General features: G+C 37.4%; 1 protein-coding gene across 4 annotated transcripts in view; it reads right to left on the reverse strand.

Annotated features, from left to right (window-relative positions):
• LOC137642632 (histidine protein methyltransferase 1 homolog) overlaps window positions 1–25,259 on the reverse strand; it is a 232,482-nt gene that overhangs the window by 74,331 nt on the left and 132,892 nt on the right. For 2 of the 4 annotated variants that reach the window (XM_068375374.1, XM_068375373.1), the window contains exon 3: window positions 18,565–23,617. The exons of the other annotated variants lie outside the window; for them this stretch is intronic. In XM_068375374.1, the coding sequence (XP_068231475.1) occupies window positions 22,631–23,491 (861 nt within the window). In that variant the 5' untranslated portion in view covers window positions 23,492–23,617 and the 3' untranslated portion in view covers window positions 18,565–22,630. Of the gene's footprint in view, window positions 1–18,564; window positions 23,618–25,259 lie in introns of those variants that run through there. 4 annotated transcript variants of the gene reach the window in all.

Raw genomic sequence — 25,259 nt, forward strand, 5'->3', positions numbered from 1 at the left:
AACCCTGAGCAACAACCAATGTACTATGTCAGCATTGAAGATACGTATGATGTTATCAAACGAGCACATATTGCAACAGGCCACAGTGGTCGTGACCGAATGGTGAAAGAGATTGGTAAGAAGTATGTCAACGTTTGGTTGTGATGCCAAAGTGGGTTTAGCTACGTCTAAATTACCACAAGAAATCATCTAGCGCATGCAAAGTGAAGATGACTTACTCGCTGCCATCAACGCCGAGCAGCCTATTGATTTACAAGATGATTCTGCTGCTGTGACAAATGACGAAGTCTTGCCTGCAGCAGCTGATGAACAAATACTACCTAGCGGTGTACCAATCCCAATTGAAGATGACCCTGTTCTTACTGAAGATGAACATCCTGCTGCTGTGACAAATGACGAAGTTTGCCTGCTGTGACAAATGACGAAGTTTTCCCTGCTGTGACAATTGACGAAGTCTTGCCTTCTTCCAGTGCATCAGCGCCTGATGTGCCAATCATTTCTGTTGTTACGCCAGCAGCAGCTGATAAACAAATACTACCTAGCGGTGTACCAATCACAATTGAAGATGACCCTGTTCTTACTGAAGATGAACAGCCTGCAAACCTCATCACTTCACGCATTGACATGATACGAACTGAAAGATCAGCTTCAAGATCCGCTCAGCTACAACAGGCTGAGCGAATGGTGAAACGAAGTCGTCTCGAACTAGCTGCCGGAATGCCAGGAGATAATGTCGCCATTCCAATACCTCTTGTTGATCGAGGGCGTGTGGATCCTCGTAATATTCTAGGTGTGATTGTAGATAGAGATCAAAATGATATGTACAAAATCAGTGTAAAATCTGGAATGTGGAAAGCAAGGTTTTCACGCAATCAGTTTGATCTCTGTCCTCAAAAGCTGTTAAAAGAAAGTGATGTAAATTGTACACAGGAAGTATCTTTACGCCAGGCTGTAACAAAAGAATCTAAATCTGGTGGCCAAGGTTTTGTTCGTTGCAATTGTGCCGGGAACAGATGTTGTGAAAGTAATCGTTATAAGTGCTACAAAAGCCAGATAAAATGCTCTAGCCGTTGTCATAGCTGTTTGGACTGCAAAAACAAGTAATCGATATAGAAATGAAAATGCTTCGACTTCTAACATTTGATTTTAATAAGGAAGTGTTGTGTAAAAGTAATTCGAAAGCAAGATTTTTTACTGAATTTGTTTGTTTGTTGTTGAATTTGAATATTGTTTGTTAAGTGTACAACGATTGATTTTAAAAAATGAACAAAAACACATTGCTATTTCTTAATTCTTAAAATTCAGTTTAGTCATTACGTGAAATGCCCGACCCTAAATTTCAGGGTCACAGCCATTACGTGAATGACTAAAAGTTTTAGTCATTACGCGTAATGACTGATTACGCATGTTGACTGTAACATATATATATATATATATATATATATATATATATATATATATATATATATATAAATATATATATATATATATATATATATATATATATATATATATATATATATATATATATATATATATATATATATATATACATATATAAATATATCATCATCATCTTCTATCCCTATTGACGCAAAGGGCATCGGTTAGAATTTTGCCAGTCGTCTCTGTCTCGAGCTTTTAATTCAATTCTTCTCCATTCATTATCTCCTACTTTGAGCTTCATAGTCCTCAGCCAAGTATGTCTGGGTCTTCCAACTCTTCTAGTACCTTGTGGAGCCCAACTGAACGTTTGGTGAGCTAATCTCTCTTGCGTAGTGCGAAGAGCATGCCCGAATCATCTCCATCTATCCCTCATCCTGATCTCATCCACATATGGCACTCGAGTTATCTCTCTTAAAGTTTCATTTCTAATCCTGTCTTGCCTTCAACTCCCAATATCCTTTTGAGGGATTTGTGCTCAGATCTACTAAATCTATTAGAGAATTTTTCATTGTCATATCATGTCCAAAGAGTAACACCGATTTCACTATAGTCTGATTTTTATATGTAACTTCAGGCGATTTGATTTCCAAATTTTACTCAACCTAGCCATATTCTGATCTCCTTTTTTCAATTTTTCACTAAATGCTAATTCTAAAGACCCTATATTGGAGATCATAGTTCATAAATACTTAAATGATTCTACCTCATTAATCCTTCCTCCTTTCAAGGATAATTTGCTTGTGGTGGTGGCTTCCCCAATAACTATTCTTTTCTTTTTCTATGATGCAGGTACAGGAATGCAGTGTTTTGGTAGACACTGCTACTTGCCATTCGCTTCTAACAAGGCCACTCTCCAGGACGCAACGTAGTCATTCTAAGCCTGTCGACATCTGTCTGGTAACTGCCAATTGAAGTGCGATCCCAATCTACAGGTACAACACTCATATTATCATTTGGGACCACCATATGTCATTGGAATTTTCTCATAGCTGACGTCACACTGCCAATTCTCGGTGTGGATTTCCTCTTCCATTTCCACCTCCTGATTGATTTTTCCCACCGACAGTTAGTCAACGCACTTGTACTCGTCGACACCTATTCAACGCGACCCTCTAACCTCGCTTTCCACATCAGCACAACCTCGGATGCCTACGCCCACTTCCCCACACCTTACTCAGAAGTCTTCCATCCTGAACTTCGCCAAATACCATTAATTTCCGCCAGACATGGTACTCATTATTATAGTTTTATTATTATTATTATTATTATTATGAAAAGCAATATGCTATAAGCCCAGGGGCCCCAACGGGAAAAATAGCTCAGCGATGAAAGGAAACATGGAAAAATAAAATATTTGAAGCAGTAACATTAAAATAAATAATTCCTACATAAACTATAAAAACTTTAACAAGACAAGAGGAAGAGAAATTAAACAGAATAGTGTGTCCGAGTGTACCCTCAAGCAAGAGAACTCTAACCCAAGACAGTGGAAGACCATGGTAAGGAGGCAATGGCACTACCCAAGATTAGAGAACAATGGTTTAATTTTGGAGTGTCCTCCTTGAAGGACATTTATCACTGTATCAAGACGACATGGCTCCTGTTTTTGCCAAATTTGGGCGTCTGGCACCAGATCGTTCAGCAGCCACTAAACAAATGTTCGCCGAAATGGAAGAACTGGGATTTTGCCAAAAAGGACTCAAGCACAGGATCGTCACCATACACATTATCCTAAAAATGGATGGCTCCCTGCACCTTTGTGGGGATTACAGGCATCTGAACATGCAGAAGAAACTGGATTACTACCCCCTTCCAAACATCGCCGACGCTACCTCCTACTTGCACAAAGCGAAGGTATTCTCCACTCTAGATCTCTTGAAGGGGTATCAACACCCTGTCCAAGAACCCAGAAGGCATCCCAAAGACCGCCATCACCAACCTCCTTGGAACTTTCATATTCAATTAAATGTGTTTTGACCTTCGTAATGCTGGGACCACTTTTCAACACCTCACGGATGGCATCTTAGGCTACCTCGCCTGTGTATGTTACATGGATGACATACATGTGTTCTATTCCTCCAAAGAGGAAGACCTCTGTCACCTATGCAAAGCTCTCGACTACCAATAATAGAATGGCCTTGCTTTACTCCTGAAGACGTCCATCCCATCAACGAGAAACTATCAGCTGTTCAGAACTTTCCCATGGCCTCGACCATCATAGCACTACAAGAATTCTTGGGCATGATAAACTATTATCACTGGTTCTTGACAGCCATCACCGCCACTCTTACCCCCTTTATACCTCCCTCAAGGGCAAGACTAAAGAAATGAAGTGCGGTCCCCTTCAAGAAATGGCCTTCTGTAACGCAAAGAAAGACCATCAACTCCTCCTCCTCTCACTTTTCCCATGCCACATGGCCCTCTCCTTCTCTCCATCGATGCCAGTGACATTGCTATTGGTGCAGTAATCGAGCAGCTGGCCCAGCCCATTGGCCTTCTTCGGCAGAAAACTGTCCAAGGCAGAATTTGGCTACTCTACCTTCGAGGGCAAATTTCTGGTGGTGCATTTGACTGTCCATCACTTTCGCCATTTCTTAGAGGGTACGCCCTTCATCATTCGCACGGACCACGTACCCCTGGTACACCCCTTCATTCAACAATCTGATGCCTGCTCTGCCTGTAACGCCGACACCTCTCAGCTGTGGCTGAAAAAAAACTGGTGCACCCTTCAACATGTCCCTAGGAATATTAATCTTATTGACTGATTGATTTATTTATTTTAGGTTTTCTGACATCGGAAGGTCATTGACGCCAATATTGTTCATTATAAATAAAGAATAAAAGTATATTCATTTAAAACCATAAAAGCAAATATGTTATTACAAAAGTTAAATATCTTTCAGATATGCTTCTGAAATAAATCCAAAAATGCCGGTAGCGTTGTACGACACATCATGTCCAAGAATCTTAGCAAGGATGAACCTGTCATCCTCACCTCGAGCCTCAAATAGAAATCTTTTTTTTTTTTGTGTTATGTGGGGCATTCAGTCAACAAATGCATCACTGTCGAGGATATCAAACAGTCATCGCAATATAGTTGATGTCAGCCAGAGAGAAGAAATTCATGTGTCATCAAATTGTGACCAATACAGAGACAACAAAGAGTAGTCTATCCTTTTGGGGCATCCTGTTATACCTCCAAGGGGATATAACATTACTTGTTTCTCTCATCTTATTTTCAACTAAACAATACAAGTACTGTTGCAAATTACTATAAATATAATTCTAAATTGAAGGTAAGAAATCATTACAGGGAATGGGATACCTTATTGGTAGCAACTGGGCTGCAGCATTCTTTGCCAGTGAATCTGCCTTCTCATTTCCAGACACACCTGTGTGTGCCGGAACCCCGCAAAATCGAACTGTTTTATCTTTCATGCCAATATTTGAAAGCCACTCTAAAATCTTTAAAACTAAAGGATTATTGGTATTAAAAACTTTCAAAACTTGTAGGACATTTCTTGCATCACTAAAAATGGTAAAATATCTCTCATATTTTAACGCTATTTTCTCAATAGCGGTTAGTTTGCCATATAGTTCGGCAGTAAATATAGAGGATGCTAGAGGAAGTGCACCTCTACAATTAAAAGCCCCATTATATACTCCAAATCCAACGTCAGCATCAGATTTGGAGCCATCAATATATGTAAAAGTGGACTCCCTGTGATCTTCAACATGTTCTATAAAGAGCAACCTGGCTTCTAAGTCAGTCATGTTCTTTTTTATACCAATAAAACATTTACAAAAATATATATCCGGTAATTTCCATGGAGAGGTTGATGACATCCTACATGGGAGCACTTTATTTCTACCTAGATCTACACTGTCTAATACTGATTTTAACCAGAAACCATAAGGTTGAGGAGATTTTAGGTGTAACTCAAAATATCTATAATGCCTTACAAGATTTGCAGTCTAACAAGCAAAAGAATTAGGGAGTCTTTGCAACCTAAACCAATACCGAACAATAAAAGACTTACGGTAAAGGTCTTAAGTTAACTCTTCAGCATCCACAAGGAGGCTTGGGATAGGCGAAGTTATAAAGGGCCCTGTGGACAATCTGATACCAGTATGGCATATAGAATCTAAAACTTTTAATTGGCTTGGGGTGCCTTTCCAGTATATTTCACACCCATAAGTAATTTCTTTTTTCTAAATTGAGGTCGTATAATTTTAAGTTTTGCAGTCTGCCCCCATGATGTATGGGACAAAACTTTTAAAAGATTCAGCCTCAAGGTAGTTTACTTTAAGGATTTCAAGTGAGGAACCCATGTAAGCCTACAATCAAATATCAATCCTAAAAATCTAGCTTCACTTACACATGGGGATCTGTTGACCTTTGATGTACAGTATATATCCGGGTCTGGATGTACTCCCCGGATACGACAGAAATGGACAACAACCGTTTTGCTTGTCGAAAATTTAAATCCATTCATATCAGCTAACTGGGTAATTTTGTCAATTGAAATTTGTAGTTTTCTCTCAACCATTGCCATTATAGCTCCAGCAAATGATATAAAGAGATCATCTACAAATAATGTTGAAAGAATATCTTAGAGAATGACAGAGGATATCCCATTAATGGTTAGTGCAAATAGGTTACACTTAGCACACAGCCCTGGGGAACTCTGTTCTCCTGAAATTTCCTCTCTGATAGCTTCCCCAACTTGAAAAAATCTATGTGAAATAAATGATTGAATGAACAATGGTAGCTCTCCTCTTAATCCCAATTCATGAATGGTTTTAAGTAGACCCTATCTATATGCAGTATTATATACCTTTTCAAGGTAAAAAAAAGATTGTTACATGGTGTTGTTTGGAAGCAAAGGGTTCACAAATAGAGGATTCAAGTCGTATCAACACATCATTCCCCTGAAATTTCCTCTCTGATAGCTTCCCCAACTTGAAAAAAATCTATGAGAAATAAATGATTGAATGAACAATGGTAGCTCTCCTCTTAATCCCAATTCATGAATGGTTTTAAGTATACCCTATCTATATGCAGTATTATATACCTTTTCAAGGTAAAAAAAAAAAAAAAAAAAAAAAAAAAAACTGTTACATGGTGTTGTTTGGAAGCAAAGGGTTCACAAATAGAGGATTCAAGTCGTATCAACACATCAGTCGTTATGTGCATTTTTCTGAATCTACACTGGATAGGTGATAAAATACCCTTCTTTTCCAGGTACCATATCAGTCTTGCATTGACCATCTTCTCTGTCATCTTACATAAACAATATATCAATGCAATTTGTCAATAGTTTGCAGCTAAAAACTTATTCGTATCAGATTTTAAAAAGGCTAAAATAATGGCCAGTTCCCAAACACTTGGATTACTATGATCATGCCATATGCTGTTAATAATGCTTACAAATACATGTTTAATCATTGCATATGGAATTCCATCAGGTCCAGGGGCTGCATCATTACACATAGCAAGTACAGAATCAAATTCTATTTTAGTAAAAAGGAAAATTGTATGACGCTTCCCTTCCTGTTACAAAATTTGAAATTTTCTTTTCTTCAATGCTCCTATACTGGTGACCAGTAGCTGCTTCACACTTGCACGATACATTTGAGAAATGATCAGCCAGGGCATTGCTAACCTCAGTTGCTCCAGTCATATACTGTCCATTAACCTTCAACACTGGTGGTGGGTTTAGGGTGAATTTGCCTGCTACCTTTTTTAATTTCCTCCATACAGAAGATGGTGGTGTTCTACTGTTAATGGAGGAAACAAGACACACCCAAGACTGGCGCCTAGCTTTTTTCATTGCACGACGGAACTGTGCTCTACATTTCTTCTATATAATTAAATTCTCCTCAGTATGGTGTCTGTGCAATCAAGTTGAAGACCTTCTTGTAGCTTTGCGCAGGAAGTTAGTTCTGAAGACCACCAGGGGACTGGTCGCCGTTTGAATAACCCTGTTGTTTTGGGTATTGAATTGACTCCTGTTATATGAAGGTTTCTATTCAGCAAGTCTATGGCATCATCAATATTCTCAGACTGTTCTGCATTCCCTTCAATTTCGCTAAGCTCACGAAATCTATCCCAGTCCGGCTTGTCAAGATTCCATCGTGGCGATCTCTGTGCATGATCACTAGTATGCTAATCATCTAATGTCCTCCAATCGAAGTCGAGAAGGCATTAGAGCTTGAGACTGATAGGTCAATGCATGACAAGTTACCTGTTTAGACATGAAAGTGTGTGACCTCTCCTGTATTAGAGCCCGACATCCTCATTTTCCACAATTGATGATACAATATTGCCTCTTGTGTTTGCTAAAACATTACCCCACAAAGGATATCTACCATTCATATCTCCCAGTAAGAGAAAAGGTCGAGGGAAGTTGTTGAATCACCTCTGTTAAATTATCATATAAAATGTTATCATTTGGAGGTAATTACAAAGTGTATATTGTATATTTTCTCCCTATATGAATCTGTACAACCACTACCTAGAGGGGTGTACGAACAGACAAAGGTATATGGGTAACATCTCGACGAATGTACAAGACTTCCGCCATGGCTCCCTGCTTGTTGATTATTTGGTGTTCTATAGCTAACATACTCTCGAGGACTAGGAGTGTTAGCATCAATCTTGCTTTCCTGTAGACATACAATTATGGGGGAATGTTCATGAATTAGGAGCATAAGTTCTTCATATTTGACCCTTAAACCCAAACAATTCCATTGCAAAATGGAGTAGAAAACTATAGATTATTTCTGGAAGACTTGGATGAGGTCTTCCAATTGGCAGTTTTTAATCTAACATTATTTCCTGTAGGTTTCTTTAAAGATGGTCTTGATATATAGGGTTTTACATTTGTCCTTTTCTTTGTGTCCTTTTGATCTATTTGTTGAGGCGGATGGTGAACCTCGACTTTAATTTCTGATTTATTCAAGTTATCTTCTGGTTCATCTAAAACATCACCAGACAAAACATCAAATTTATTTGATGTCATAACTTTAATGTTTCTAATAGAGGGGGTGAGAGAGATGGAGGTCTCTCTCTTTTACAATTAATAGATGATGAGGTTCTAGGTTTTTGCACCTTCCCCACTACAGGTGCATCAGGTATGTTGATTTTAAGTGGATGACGACAATGCCCCAGTGTTAATACACCATGGAAAAGCCTAAGGAGGTAATGTGTTTACCTCGTCATTCAACTTTTTATCAGATTGTATATTTTTTTTTTAGAACTTTTGACAGTGCTAGGCAGGTTTGATGTGAATGCCTTAGCTATTTGATTTATTTAATGGTCTTTTAGCATGTCCCACACTTGTGAATATTTTCTAAATTGGATTTGTTGAGGGCAGCTTCTTCCAACTCATACAGCTCGCAGCTCCTGTCAGTGGATTTAAGATTCAAGTTGCAATCTAAACACCTAGTCTCGAGTGTACATTCTTCATGGTAAAATTTGGAGCAAATACCACACATTTCTTTATTTTTCCAACCTTTGGAAAGGTGTCCAAATTTAAAACAATTGAAACATTGAGGTGGCTTCTTCTTGAATGGTCATACTTTAATAGTTCTACTTTCAATAATAATATGGAAAGGTACATCTGCATTCTGGAAAGTGAGGGCAATCATTGATGTACCTGGGACTTTGTGTACTTTTCATACATTTAGTGGGCACCTGGCCTGTATATCCTCCTCTGTAAATTCATATATATCTTTGTTAAAAACTACTCCCCTTCTGTGGCTAAAATTTAGGTGGGGTATGACCTCTATCATAATATCATCATTACTCGTTTTTACTGTAGGTTGGGCAGGACAATATTATGGATTGTGTGCTTGATTTGGCATGGATAAGGTAAATTTTTCCAAAACGAGATATACCACCCAGTGCAATAGTTTCTACTTTTTTCTGAATTAAGTTGCATATTTTGAAATAATTCCCTGTAACCCCCTTACATTCAGCTACAAGCCACATTGGTGGTTTTGGCTTTCCCTGGGAAGGCATAACTAGATCAGCGTCTTTTTCCAACCAGTCGGCAGGCCTATAAAGAATCAAATCCTTTGGTACCTTATCGCAGAAAGCACCTATGACATTCAAGTTATTAAATTATATATTATTCATGTTACTTATTGCTTTAAATGCTTCATCATGACTACTGTAAGATATCCATGAATCTCATTTTTCATCTAGTTTCGTTCTTATTTCTTTTATACATCAATATCACTCAAATGCTTTATATAGATTATCATAGTTTGTGTCTATTGGAACTTGGGTAACATGAAGGATTTGAAGTTTCCTTGTGTTACCCAAATTACTCAAATTTGGAATATCAATAGAAGTCATTTCCAGTTTCGAGATCATCAACAGAATTTTCCCAGATCAAATCTGCAGAGGTCATCAAGTGTGTGTGTGTGTGTGTGGGGGGGGTGTCAGCATATCCAGGGCTTGGAGAGTGTGTGTTTGAAGGGTCCATAGTCAAGGGTGGGATTTTCTTTTTTGGTTTCTGTTGGTTTACCTGTTTGATGCCTGTTTCATACATTGGAAATGACATTGGCTTTCTCCACTATCGGCACAATGAGAGTATACTTCCCAGATGGTCCACTCCTTACCCGAAGGATAGCACCAAAACAGATATAGAGGCAATGGTGTAAGCTAAACCTGCCTGTTAGAACTGAGACCAAGAATACATGGAATCATCTTCCCCACATCTGTAATGATGGGCTTCCGGCTAGAAGCCAAGAGTACCACCTCAAGGATTGGATCTCCCAGATTCCGATGACCCAACCCTTGAGAATGGTTATGCCAAAAAGGTCCAAACCATCTTCCGGGATGGCTGAGATACTCCAATACTCTTACATATAGCCTTGACTGCAAATATCTCCCAACCGTGATCCCTTCTCCCATTCATCTAAGCAGGCAGTAATGGCGAATATGGAAATATCCACCCCATTTAAAGAAAATAAAAAAATACATAAATAAATGAACAAATAAAATAGAAAATATATATGCATACATATACATATACATAAATTTTAGAGAAATAATACTCATAGAGTTAGGATAGCAAGACGAAAGTTTATAAAATTAGGAGAAGGCCGAAGTAATATTGAGAAGAAATACGTGAGAGAGAGAGAAATTTAGATTCGAACTGGGGAAGCAATTTCCCCAAGTTCAAGAACCCTCTTGCCCGTCAGAATTCTTCAACAATATATAGAAACAACATGATCTCATCCAGGCATTGTCTCATTAAGAGGAAAATTCATCCGATTGCCGATGCCCTGTCAAGAAACACATCGGCTGCCATTCAACTAGGATTGGATTACAATGACTTGGCAGAAACACAACAAAAAAGATCCAGAGTACCAGGCATGCTGGACAACCTACACATCCCTCCATTGGGGTGACATCGCCCTCGATGACTGCAATGCCACCCTCCTCTATGGTGTCAGTACTGGTAGGCCGCGACCATGGATACCTGGCACTATGCGCCAACAGATACTTGATTTCATCCATGGCCTTTCACATACCTCACGCCAATCTACTGCACAGCTACTGAAGACGAAGTTTATTTGGCACGGCATTACTAAAGATGCTCTGGATTGGGTCCGCGCCTGTACTTCATGTCAAATATCCCACGTACATGGACACATGGATTCAGGATGGGCACCTTTCCCCAACCTTGCCGTCATTTTGCCCATATTCACTTACCCACATCACAAGGACACAATTACCTGTTTACCGTGATTGACCGCTCCACACGTTGGCCAGAAGCCATCCCCATATAAAATGCAACGTCTGCCTCATGTACATCTGCCTTGCTCTCAAGGTGGATAAGGAGATTTGGTATCCCTGAGCATATTACTTCTGACATGGGTACCACTTTTACTTCTCCATTGTAGACATTAGCTAATCTCCTGGGCATCACCCAACATCAAACCACCGCCTAGAACCCTGCAGCCAATGGAATGGCTGAGAGTTTTCATCGCACCCTCTAAACAGCTTTGATGTCCTGATGCAATGACTAAATACCACTTCTAAAGATGCCCTGGATGTCTCGGCAGTTGAATGGTGTATGACAACTCTGTGGTCATCCCTGCCGAATTTTTTCCGTCTGACACCTGCTCCGATACTCTCCACCGCTTACATCATGTTGAGGGAAAATTTAATCCATGCCACCAGTTACAAGACAGATTCGCACATGGCAACGCACATTTTCTTGCGCAATGACACTAGCAACTCACCGCAAACACCCCCTTATACAGGCCCTTTCCTCGGAATCTGTCGCACGCTGAAGTCAGTGCGATTGGTGCTTACCGTCAGAAGATTGAGAACGCAGAACTCCTCCCTGGTCAGAGGAGCCTTGGCTTCACATATCCCCGAGGAGGCATGATTTCTTAAGAATAAAAGCTCAAATGTAAAGTCAAAAGTTGATCTCCTGTCTTTCTCATCTGTCTTAAGTTAAACAGGACTTCGGTACTTCCTTCCAATTCTAGAGAAGCTATAAAACCTCTCTGGAAAAGATAAGAAGTCACTTATGAATAAGGACTTTTAACGCAGTGAAGATCGCCTTTACTCCAGTCAGAAAGCTTAGCATGGAGGTTTATGAAGAGGTGTCGTCATCACTGACTAGGAGCTGTCATGACTATCTAAGAGTACGAACCAGGTATGAGCAAGAGAGTTGTCTTTTCTACCTCCTAACCAAGATTGGTCTTAAATGTTTTCCTGTCTTGAATCATTTAATTTTGCCCAATTTCTTGTTAGCCATAATTTTCAGCCAATGCTATGGTAATGGCCGACGTTTTCCTCCCTTGCCTCCGGAATATATGACCAGGAGATCAAAGGGAGTCAGATGAACAACACAACTTATATGTACGAAACAGTCAACGGGTCTGAAACTTCTCACACTGAACCCAAGGAGATTACTAACCGAATAAAAAGGGCTGCATGATCACTCTTAGACTAGTAGCAATGAGTTTGCTTGACACGTCACATACGAATCTAACTGGCATCTTCCCGGGGAGGAGTTAGTCAGCAAAGTAGAACCCTTACTAGGGATTAATCTACAGTGGAGAGCATTCTAGGACTGCGTCCCCTTGATTAAGGACTGTTTGACAATTATGAAAACAGATCCTGTATCAATAGTGGAGGTTCAGATCTATTTCTGGATCTTGAAGCAGATACTTGTTTAAGATAACTAGAACTCTCCTCCCTGAAAGAACTATCAATGCCCTCGTTACCAAGGTTTATGGAGGAAGGACCAGTCTCATAGAAGTAACCTTCTCCCAATATTAAGTCAGTAAGAATGGATTTATTATCCTAAGATTATCATCATGATCCCAGACAGAAGGGCTTAAGTCACGGATCTAACTACCCTTTCCTTCGACTTTACTTAACTACCAGCCAAGTAAAACAAGCCTCCTTACAGGGTCCTCTTTTGCCAGAAACTCAATTTAGAAAGTGCTATATACTCATTTTGAAAATGAAAACCCGATCCAGTGAATGTTTTTGGACTTTTTCATAAAATTGGCTCTCAAGAAGTCAGATGAACAGAGTGCTCCAACCCCTCTACTCAGCGATACTAAATTTTTATGCTCTTGGTGCCCTCAGATCAGAAGTAAAGTTCTTCATCCTGAACATGGCCACCCTGTTGATTAAGGCCTAACATAAAAACTCATTATCTTCAGGGGAAGACTGGCCAAGGACAGTCCCTCAATAATAGGACATCAGTGGACCTGCTACCTTTTCCCATCTGGTTCAATGAACAATCCAGACGCCAGTTAGAAAAAATCTCAGGTTAACTCTTTTACGATATTATCTCTCAAAAAGTTACTGATCACACGAACATCTAATTACTCTGTCCTGTAGAGCAGTGTGAGTTTTTCTAATGGAATAAATAGCTGGGACATATCGCTCCTTTTTTGTTCATGAATTCTGGCCGCTCTGGAAAGAAGTAGTCAGTGACACTTTCTCTCTCCAAGTTATAGATTATCAGAAGAACCTATGCATCCTCAGAGGAAGCATCCCCCTCAAGCACATGATTTATATGGGCTTGCCTCAACCCTAGCGTTTTGCAAAACTTCTCGATAATACTAGCCCTACCAACCCAAGAAAACTTTATTCCAAGTTTTGGATACTCCAAAAGAATGTGTTCTGAAGGAACATCTCTCTCAGATTAAGAGAAACTAACATAAGAACCTATACATCTTCAGGGAAGCATTGCTAGGGAGACTCCTCAAGCACATGATACATGTAGGTTTGAGGCAATCAGAGCATTCTGCAAAACCACGCAATAGTACAAATCCTTAGGCAGGAAGGGAAAAAATACATTCCCCATTCTAGTCTGAGGCCTAATTATTCTCGATATTATTTGTTAAAATTAACTCTGAGGCAGATAATAATCATGATTGGACTTGAAGCCTACCTGCCCTTATACGAGTAAGTGTGCCTCAATTTCTTTTGTATTGGATGATATACTTGAGAAAAAGTGTCCTCTCATTATGTAACACTTGATGTTCATACCACTTCACCCTAGCAAAGATTCCCTTTCAGGGATTGGACAGTCTTGCCTCTTTATGAGCCAGCTACTCCATTCTCTGGCAGTTCTCTTAAATCACTTAATATTACTCATGGTAATTGTATCAGAGAAGGGTTTAACTAAATCTCACAAAATCATAACTCATGAGAAAAATCGGAAGTTTGGCCTTAACTCTTTACGAGCCGGCTACACTGTCCTCTACGATTTATGTTGATCACTTGCTATTACTTACAGTAATTAGGTCTTCCACAGAGGAAGGGTATAGCCTCCTTGGTCAAATGCGACAAAGGAAGCTCTAAATGTGTTTTGGCAGCTTTTGGAGTGCCTAACAGTTTTTCTATGAGCGTATTGTTGACTAAGGTATTTTTGACAGGTTCCTCTAGATCACTGACCTGTCTAGTTGAAGTCAAAACTTTCAAGAAGGCCAATCCTGATTCAGTTTCTTCTGCTTCCACTGGAGTGGGGCCCATATTTGATGTAGCTGAGTCAGCATCTGCATCTGAATCTTCACCTCTCAGCAAAGAAGGCAATTCTTCCTGAAATTTTTGGTCTCTAGCAGACTGGCACCTCTTTCTAATTCTAGAACTTTCTTGGGTTGATATTTCAGTTTGTTATCATTATCTCTGTTAGTTTTATTAGAGATTGAGGTTCCCTTCACTCCTGTGTTTGCCTTGGGCAACAAGACAAGCTTGTGCATCAAGGGCTTCCATGGTTCCTCCGGGCTGATCTCTGGATTACTGACTCTTTGTTTACCTGTTGGTGACGGCCATTTATACCAGTTTCTAGAGGATTTCTCATCCAGGCTTAATCTTAAAGGATTACGGTCTTGAGGTGATAGATCCCTATTTTCCTCCTAATCTTAGAATCCTTCCTTTGTGTTTGGAGGCTATCTGAAGGAGAACAAAGTTATCTTATTTCCTGACAATAACTTTTTAGGGGAGGTTCATTCCCTCATTGATTACCTCTGCTTGTGAAATCTCTGAAGTATCCTCAGAGTACTGATCTCGAATGAGAAAAATTCTTTAAGGAGTTTTTTTATACGCTGGGTTAGCTCCCGATCCAGGGAAGAGCAAGCGTGCTTGAGCAGGTTACTGAGACTTGTGTCATGAGTGTTAAGGCAAGAGTTCTCTGGCCCTATTTCAACCTAGAAATAGTAATCTGCGATAGTTCCCCAATAGGCGAACAATAGCGAGAAGCTCGAGCACAATTGTCCAATTAGGAGATCGCCTAATAGCGCACATTCTGATCCAATCTATCAATCCAGCCTGTTTATAGTAAGCTGCTCTGAATACAAAGGAGATCGAGCCATCAGGTGGCTAAAAACTCTTTTGTCTGCCAAGGAAAGTTCTTCATCTGGCATTTCTTCTTGATCTGAGGGATGATCACATGAAGTCCTAACCAAAATGCATTTGTGCTCAATGGACAGTAAGTTGCTTTGCAAGCGAGTAAGCGTGTAGTCAAGACAGTGTGATCATATATTAATGTACTGGCTTTTAATAAGAAAATCTGTTCTAAGCCACATGTATACCCAGTCTTATGAGTGTGAAGATGATCAAATTTCAGCGTGAAAGAGATTGCGTAAGTTTTGTCTGTAAAATTTAGAGGCAGAACTTACACGAACAAGAATGTAGTTTAAATCTTTGTTCGTTGATTTAGCGCTAAGAGATCTCAAACTTCCTGAGGAAAGGGTCTTAGAATGATTGGAGAAGCTCGTTATCATATGTTGGCATGCTGTCAGACAAGATCGGCAGCAAACAGGGGAGTCCTCATATTAATGCATGTATTCCCAAGTCGGAAAGTTAAGTTCTACGAAACTTGCGAGCACGTTCTTGTTCATGAACAGGTGCCTGTTCTGCTTCCAGGTAGTGCACAAGCAAAGAGGAGCAGGCACTAACAGTTGACTGCCTTCTAGGAAAGATTTACTTGAAATCATGAGCGCACAAAGGGGCACATGCTCACTGAGGCATAAGTTCCAATGCACAATGTACTCTATTTGGCAAGCATGCACATTCCAAGGAATGAGCACGCTTACACACAGGTAAGGGAGATCCAGATGAACACTCAAAAGAAACATACACATGCTTCCCGTACAAAGACTTGATTCTATTACAACAGAATTCTTCCTCTGAGAACATATAATTACATGCCTCCTGACGGGAGGGGAAGGGAGAACCTTTGAAGAGACAACAATGTTGTCTTGTTGGGGAAAAACTCTCCTCTTCGTCTTGTAATGGCGATACAAGGTAGGGGACTAGGAGGGGAAGGTGGCTGTAAGCAGTTCCTTGAAGAAGATCTAGGCTCTGAAGCCTTAAGATAGTTGTTTAGCTATTCCTGTCAGACAAGTCAATCCTGAGTTGAAGAAGCCAAGAGCTTCTTCCACAGGTGCAGTAGATGAAGCCAGCTCCAGTGACAGAGACTTTGCCTTGGATAGATCTGAGGCTTGTAGGATTCTCTCTAGAAGGAATACCTTCTAGTCCTAAAGACAGCCATAATGTCTTTAAAGTATTAAGGGCAACATCTCATAGAGTCATCTGAAAGTTTTATAAGATTTGCGGAGAGCAAAGATTTGGTTCTCTTGGAGAAACATATATCGCCATCTCCCTCTGAGATTGCCCAAGGGTTAGATTATCATCGTCTTCGCTCTTTGCATACACCCCCTTGAGGAGCGTGATGGAGAAGTTTCAGAGGCCTGAGTTCCAAGATGGAAAGAAAGATAACCAGTGGATTTATTTGCCTTAGCAGTATAGCTGGAAAAAAATAAGATTGTTTGGTTCTATATTTCCTCTTCTTACTGAACTCATGCTAGTACTAGGAGGATGACCACTCGCTACATTCCACATCAGGGAAGAACTACAAGCAGTCATGGCCCCTGTAAGCAGGACATAAGAATGGAGATCCACTTTTGGTTTGCTAATGAAAATTCTATATAGTTTTCCAGGAACTCCGCGACAAGACTACATGCCCACAAGACTTCTCCGTAAGCACACACAATCAAACTGCAAAGAAAGAGAAGGGTTTAGTAAGTAGAGTTTGTCAACCAAGAGTACGTCTGCACTTCTCAGTGGCTGAAGTCAAAGTGACTTTTTAATGAGCTGGCGAGGGGGCGAGACTTTCCCTCTCTACCCACCAGTAACTACAGACATCTTGTTATAAACTTTAACTGGCGAAATTTCCAGCTGCACTGAAATTATATTCCTATTAAAGGATGAAGGGTTATATCCGTAGAGGGACAAACATTTTAAAACTGAAGTCAAGTTTTGTGATGACAGCAGCAATAGGAAAATCTGGATTTTATTATAGTCAAAGCTAAAATTATCTTGATATATAAGCGAGTGATGTTCCCTCTCTCAATTTACCTACACAAAAATATCTTATTAATAAACCTTAATGATCAAACCATTAATTCAAAAAGGATACAATGGGACCTCACTATGTCGGACCTGCCAAACAAAGATCTCATTTTTCCAATCAGGTGGTTTTGAAATTATTCTATTTTCTTCACTCATTGTTAAGCTTTAATATACTGAGAAAGGTCATGGTATTCTCTCTCCCATGCTCTTTCTACAATTTTATTAAATTTCTTACTAGTATTTTTTTAAGTAAGATTCTCTTTAAGACAAGACTGACAAAACCTCTTTAGTAGTTAGTAAGGTTACACTTTCTCACAGGGACAAAGCTATTTCAAGAGAAGACCAAGCAGTGAATAGCAGTATTCAGGAAAACCAGATGTACTTACAAAGGCAGACATTAGTAACAACGAAAAAGCAGTTGATGATAAATACGCAATAGCGCCTTAGGAATTTTAGATACTGTACTGTAATTATGCACAAATCACTAACACAATAAATACCATCCAAAGATATTTATAAATGAAGAAAAAATAAAATCACAAAATTAAAAATTTTCAGAAACTTTCAAAGGTTTAGCTTCCTTCGCAAACACTACAATTATTACCAATGCCCAGAATGGTACCTCACACAGTAAAGGTTCTTTTAATGTCTGTCCATGGAGCTACAGACCGCACTAATAAGTTCATATAAATTGGAGTGGTGTTTTGTTTATAAAAAAAAATAATAATAAATCACTAGATACAAAAATCTCTTTGCCAATTGCTCCTAGTTACAAAGTGTAAAAAGGAGGTAATTGAAAACTGCCAAGTATAACTTTCTAAACCTTTCCTTGATAAACAAAGACTTGGAAGATAAAAGAAGTGTTGGTTCTCTGTTCTAATTTACTTTCTGCAAAAAATACTCCTATAACTAAATATCCAGTTAACCTTCAGTCGGTTTTTATCAATTGAGCACATTATTTGGTTTATTCTTTTCCAAAAATTAAGTATAAGTTAGAAAACTACGCTTTGACATTTTGAAGGAATGCATTGCTTTATTCTGAAGATATTAGTTTAGCAACCTCAGGGATCTTCTCCATAAGACTTGTATTGTAACCATATGGTCTGCACGAAACACTTATTTTCATTACTGACAAAAAGCATATGCTGTATATTGTTGAAAAGGTAATGGTGATACAAAGTAATAAAGAAAGGCTAGAATAAAAAGAAACATTTACTGGTTGTCCTTTATTCTACTTTATGATGCCAACTCAATGTTTGCAAAAGTGAACTGAAAACATCTTACAGCATACAAAAATACAAGAATTCAAGAGAAACAAAATCTTAAAATGTTATGTTTTATACTGAAAATGTAAATTTACAAATAATGAAAAGGTTTTCAAAAGTAAAACTTAAACATTTTAGCTAGCTCTATTTTTGGATACTGGCTGCTGCACATACCTTGAGGATTTTATAACAAAACTTATATTATTAAACAAAGTGAATCTATCAATTTAACAGTAAATCTTATAGTAAATTCACATTTTAAAAGTTTCAGGCTACCATCATATTCATTATCATAACATGGCACTACTGATGAGAAGAACAAAAATATTCTAAGAAAGATATAATTTTTCATTTGCAAAAAAAAAAAACCTTGCCAATACAATAAACAACTTCAAAGGAACTGCCTTTTCCAAAGACCCACATGAAGGGCATTATCATGAATAAAATGCATCCTAATTTCATACCTCCCTCCATAAAAACTTTGTATCATTTACTATAATTCTCATGTTATAAAACAAATTTAAATATTTCCAAATGCAATAAGAAATTTTTCATAATTCATTACAATATTATTTTTCCTTAGCTTTCTTGTGTAACTATTAGTCAATGGCAAGAATTTTGTAGGCAAAATTTATCTGGGAAGGATATCAGATATGCTGTATTGTACAGAACACAAAAAGGTTCCTAGGCCACAGCATAACTTTAAAGTGAATGATAAAAATCACTTCTTATCTGGAAGCTTAATCAAATTGATATTTACCGAAAAAAAAAATTTGATTTCAAAATTTCCCATTTTCTTTCCCTCCAAGGAATGAAACATTCTAAAAGTAATAAGCCTGGAACTAATACACCAGATTCTCTTGTGTCCCCTCAGTTTAAAAGTCCAAATCATCCTTATCTTTTTGCCACCAGGTGTCAGTGGGGTGGCCATGTATATGAACATCAGGTGAATACAGTAACAATAAATTTTATAATGAAAATTCTGTTTATTTCTATGAACCTACTTTGATGTTCATATTGCTGACTCTCGCGCTCTACTGGAGGCTGGACACCAGTAAGTTAAGAGATAGGATAATTTCAAGTAAAAGCAATATTCCAAGGGTCTAGATTACTTTTAACAAACCCTCTTAAGATATTGTACAATTTGGAATACAGACTCCAGATGGTTTACAAAAGTTATTCAAAATACCAAACTTTAGATTGTCTCTAGATGATACTTCTTGATATAAAAGACTTTCGATTGATTGCAAATCAATTATCAAATTAAAACCTCATAACTCGTAGATAAGTTATAAACAAACTGAACTAAAAATTAATTAGACCACGGCCCGCCAGCCATTATGGGACCAAGAGACTAGCAACCTTGATAAGCTAACCAGGATTCTTTCACATAATGTTTAGCAAAAACAAACTTGGAATGCCATTGAGCTGCTGCTAAAACTCTTTCAAAAGAAACATTTCTAGAAGGAAAGTATGTTTCAAGTTCATATAAATAATGAAACCTAGTTTTAATTCAAAGGAAAATCAAGATGCCTTGGCTAGCTGTTTATAGTGGTGGTGATGATGATGAATATGACCAGCCAGCACCATTCTTTAATACAACCTTAACCAGCAGTGTCTTGATAGTAATGGGCTTCAAGCTTTGAGCTTATTTATCTTATTCAGTTTAATCTCAAACATCAGTGAGTAACTAAGACAATATGAAAAGCATGTATTATGACTATAGTGATATTTACAAAATTTCCAATTTTGAAAAAAAAAATCTCACGATTGTTTAAATCTGTAAATATCTAGTCTTGCCTTTGGTATCCTACCCTGAATGATGTAATGATAACCATTCTTGAAATAAAGCCTTGAGTCTTCCTTAAGATTTTAAAAACACGCGACTATAGAATGACAAGATTCATGGCCAGGGCATGTGAAAAGATTGTACTGTATTAGGAAATAATGAGGAGGGAGAGGTATGTCATATCCACACAGTGGAAAACTAATATAGGACTCAAAGAATGAGACTCTATTACAGACACATTGCATTACATAATGAAGAACAGGGTTAGAAAAATAGATAAAAAAGTAGCAAGATGAAGACCAGTTAGAAGACTCAAGAAACCCAGGGAAAAGAGGACACAGATGAACACCTTGACCTAGTAGGAGTTCAAACAAAGAATATTGGACGTAAGTGCATGGAGAGATTTAATTTTGTGTTTAATCCCTTAAAGGAAAATAGTGAAAAAATTTATGATAATGACATCCCTTTGGATAAGTGTCAACTGTAAGGAAACACCACTATTCACTTCATTGTGTTAGTAATTGCCTAAAGCAACTAAAAATGCAAGGGGAGAAACAACTCATGCCAAGGGGGTTAGAAGATGATCCTTTCCAGATGACTGAGGACTGTATTCATTATATTATGAAGGTTATTTGAAGTTTTTATGATGAGCTTTTGCTTATGCGAAAGATGACATGCAGCTCTTCATCATTGTATATGGTTCTTGTCCATTGGAGATTGATTAAAAAAACATAATTCATTTAAATAGATAATAGAATTTGCTTTCAAATACTGGCAAAATCCTGAGACATGGCACAACATAATTTCTTTACAATTAAAATTGTTTGTCGCCAGGGCAATGGATAGCTACTAGCTGAACAACGAGTAATTGAAGGAAATATTTTTGAAAGGTAAAGGTTGATACAGTTGCTAAATTAAATATGGCAAAATTTGTTTTGATCCTTTTAGCATTAAATAACCTAAATGATGAGCAATGAAGAAGCTCCCATGAGATAAAATACTACTCCTGATATGGACACATTCATATCATGATTATCACTTCTTCTTGCAATAATTCTTAAGACATTTTATGCATCATACTTATGACTAAGGACTATGGTATAATAATTGTAAGGTAGTTTAACCAGAACAATGATTTGAAAATCTCAGCTCAGGAATGACTAGCCAAAGATAGTATAGGATGTCATCCTACAATAGTGCTCCTTCTGCAATTGAGAGTGTCAAATCACTTTATGGCCTTATCTGAAATACCAGATTACATAAAATATAAATGATTCATGAGTTTGTACTCTTCTTGTACTTCCTCAAGACACTCTTAGTATGCTAGAGCCAGGAATATGGATATGTTTTCAAAACAAAACCAGCAATAACCTTGAAAAGGTGAGAGAGGTCGGAGTTCATGAGACTTTATCAGAAAAATAGTTCTTCACTCTGAAGACAATGGAATTGGTGATTTCTCCAAGTTCATTCTAAATGCTGTACAGTACACGAACTTAGCTCACGGTCAACGCAATTTTCTGATACTTCTAAAAAATATAGTCCACATGATTGTCAAAACCCCATGGCTTGGTGGATCATTTCATTTTATACAACTAATTCTCATTTAAGGCCAACTTCCAACTGAATGTTTCCTTTCCAGGGGCAGCAGAACTTAGAATTACTAATAGTTTTGCAGGGCATGAGCAATCATTAGATATCCCTATGCATAAGGATTGGACTGGAGTTCTGAATTTGGGGTATAACACCTCCTGTATTATTGGTCCAGGACATACGTATATGAAGGGCAGGAAAATGCTTTCTTTGAACATGTATAAGATGATGGTTATTCCTCTCACCTATGTAAATGAAGACACTTCTCTTAATAATGAAAAATACTTGTTAAAAGCTAGTGAAAAAGAACACTGCAATGATCATTCTGTAATGCCTATCTTGCATTGCATGAGGTATACTGACATTGCTACCCCTACGCAACAAGTTTAACAGCCAAATGTACACTTATACATTATTATAAGTATGTCATCCAAGTAATAAAAGAAAAAAAAAGACATACAGCAATATTTGCAATACTGTACCTACAAAGCAACCAATAATGCCTTACATATCAAAGCCAATGGTTTTAGTGCAACTAACTCAGTACCAAAAATACAGTAGGAAAAACTACATAAATTTTGCTATTCTTTATCATAAACAAAAACAATAAAAAAATATCTCTGTTCTTTTACATTAAAATCTGAATGCAGGTTTTGGTTTCTTTTTTGGAGGGGGAACCACAGGAGGATCATCTCCATTGACATCATCTTGATTGTCTCTTGGAGATGAATCATCATCACAAACCTCAGTCTTAATTTCTACAGTATCATTTTCTGACGGCATAAAATCTGGGAAGAACTTTTCGGTTGCTTCTCGTATAACATCATAAAAATTCTTGGCAAATTTTGGACTTGGTTTCATACCATCTACGAGAGCACGGCAACTTTCTTCTATAACCGAATCAGTATCCATGTAATTTGGGTTGATTTTTTCTAAAACATCATCCAGATACATCACAGGTACATCTTGTTCTGTCAACAATTTCCCCCATTCCTTGATCTTCTCATCCATAATATCTCTCTTACCATTTTCATTGTACTCATCCATGCATTCAGAGCAATGCTGAAGCTTTCTGTAATTATACTCCTGAAAGTCAATGGGATATGACAGAGCAATTAAAACTCTACAATTATATTTGGATAGCCAGGAGTGCCAATGCTGAAATATTTCTGTTGCAGCTATTTTAATATTAAAATCATAGCTGATAGTACATACATGATGTTGATGATCAGCATTTGGAAAATGTTGACAACCTAAATGGGTTAAATCACTACGCCCAACACATAAAACAAGTATGTCTGGATTGAACCTTGTAATTTCTGTTTCAACCATTGGTAGCAATTTATGAAGACGAGCTCCTTTGAAAGCCCTGGCTCGCAATTTAGGTCGATCCTCTATAGGGATTTCTTTGAAGCTTAAACCTCCAACTATTGAATCACCAAGAACTACAAGTCGCACATCACCCCAAGATGTGGGAGATCTTTCTGTATCCATTATAATAGTATCAATGCTGACAGATCAAAAGAACTCTTTTAAAAACCACTTTACTTTGAGATTTAAGCCAATGCTAAGGTCAAATGTGGCTACTGATGATAGATGACAAAACCTTGATTATTTAGGCTGCAAAGGAAAAGAGAACAACAATTACAATTTTACAAAAATTTAGTGAACATCATACTTAAAACTTAACACTACAAAAGGGTACTTTCAACATGCTCTTCACTTGAGATAAAAATGACCCTAATTTAGTAAACCATGGAATTACATGGAAAATAAACTAAAATTAACTTTATATACGAATACTGTAGTACAATCATTTAAAATCCAATTTTTGTCTACAGTATTCATCCCACAAGATTAACTAGCATCAAAGCTAATCCCTAGTTAAGCACAAAAATGTCTGCAGTTAATCACGTATAAAGTTAGGCAACATATGTACTGTATTCAAACTTGTGTCACTTTGTTAAGGCTAATGAGAATAGTCATTCATGTAAAATTACCCACAAATTTAAATCAAATTACTTTCACTGGTTTTAAATACAGTAGGTACTTTTAACAATTGACAACTCAAGATACCTAACATTTTCTTGTAGAAACTGCTAAAGCTTCTTTTGTTTGGTGTAACTGTAGACAGCATCACAATGATGCAAAATTTGTCAAATAAAAACTTATTTGAAAAGCTTTTTATTAATGAATTATATTTGGAACAAATGAAACAATCTGGGCCCGTCTTCAAGGTCGCAGGAAAAGTGTATTTCAATGAGGAAATTTATCATTTCAATACTTGAACAGCATGTCACAGTGCTAAAACCTTCATCATGCAGGTGAAAGCTATTACAAAATAAAAAAGATAATCTCTTTCCCTCTACTATCCATTCTTCACCTTCGAGCTCCTATCTAGTGTATGATCGACCTCTATCAAAAGGCAGATAGACCCTGCTAGTGTCCCCTAACTAACAGCATCATTCTTATTGAAGTTGCAGAAGACCTAACCTCTACAACTACTGCTAACCTTCTGAAATTACTGAAAGGGGGATGGGGGTGGGAAAATGTGACTTAAAGACAAGTATTGAAATAATAGATTTTATCATCAAAATTCTGTTCATTGCAACGAATCATACACGCATGCCACAGAGGAGGTGGGTCAGTAAGGGAAGATATGAGTCTATCAAAAAACCAAAGGGTTAGTTTGATTAAAAAAAAGTCTATGCCTGCAAGACATCTTTGCATCACTAAATATGGTAAAATCACCCTTATTCATAATAACTGTTATTTCAATGGCAGTCAGAATACCATACAGCTCATGCTGTAAAAGATGGATGATGTTATAGGGAGGGCAGGTTTACAATCAATAGTATTGTAAAAAAAAATCAAAAGTCAGCACTGAATTTGGAGTTATCCATATTATTATTATTATTATTATTATCATTATCATTATTATTAATTTATCATTATTATTATATATTATTATTATTACTAATCATTATCAGTATCATTAATTATTATTATTATTATTATAATTATTATTATTATTATAATCATTATTATTATTACAATTATAATTATTATTATTATTATTATTAGTATAATCATTATTATTATTAATGTTAATTATTATTACTATTATTATTATCATTATTATTATTATTAAAATTATAATTATTATTATAAATTATTATTATCAATTATTATTATAAATTTTTATTATTAATTATTATCATTATCATTAGAATAAAAATTAGAATAGCGCCAACATTATCCC

Source organism: Palaemon carinicauda, chromosome 6 (assembly GCF_036898095.1).
Source record: "Palaemon carinicauda isolate YSFRI2023 chromosome 6, ASM3689809v2, whole genome shotgun sequence".
In the NCBI taxonomy this organism is placed as follows: Eukaryota; Metazoa; Arthropoda; class Malacostraca; order Decapoda; family Palaemonidae; genus Palaemon; species Palaemon carinicauda.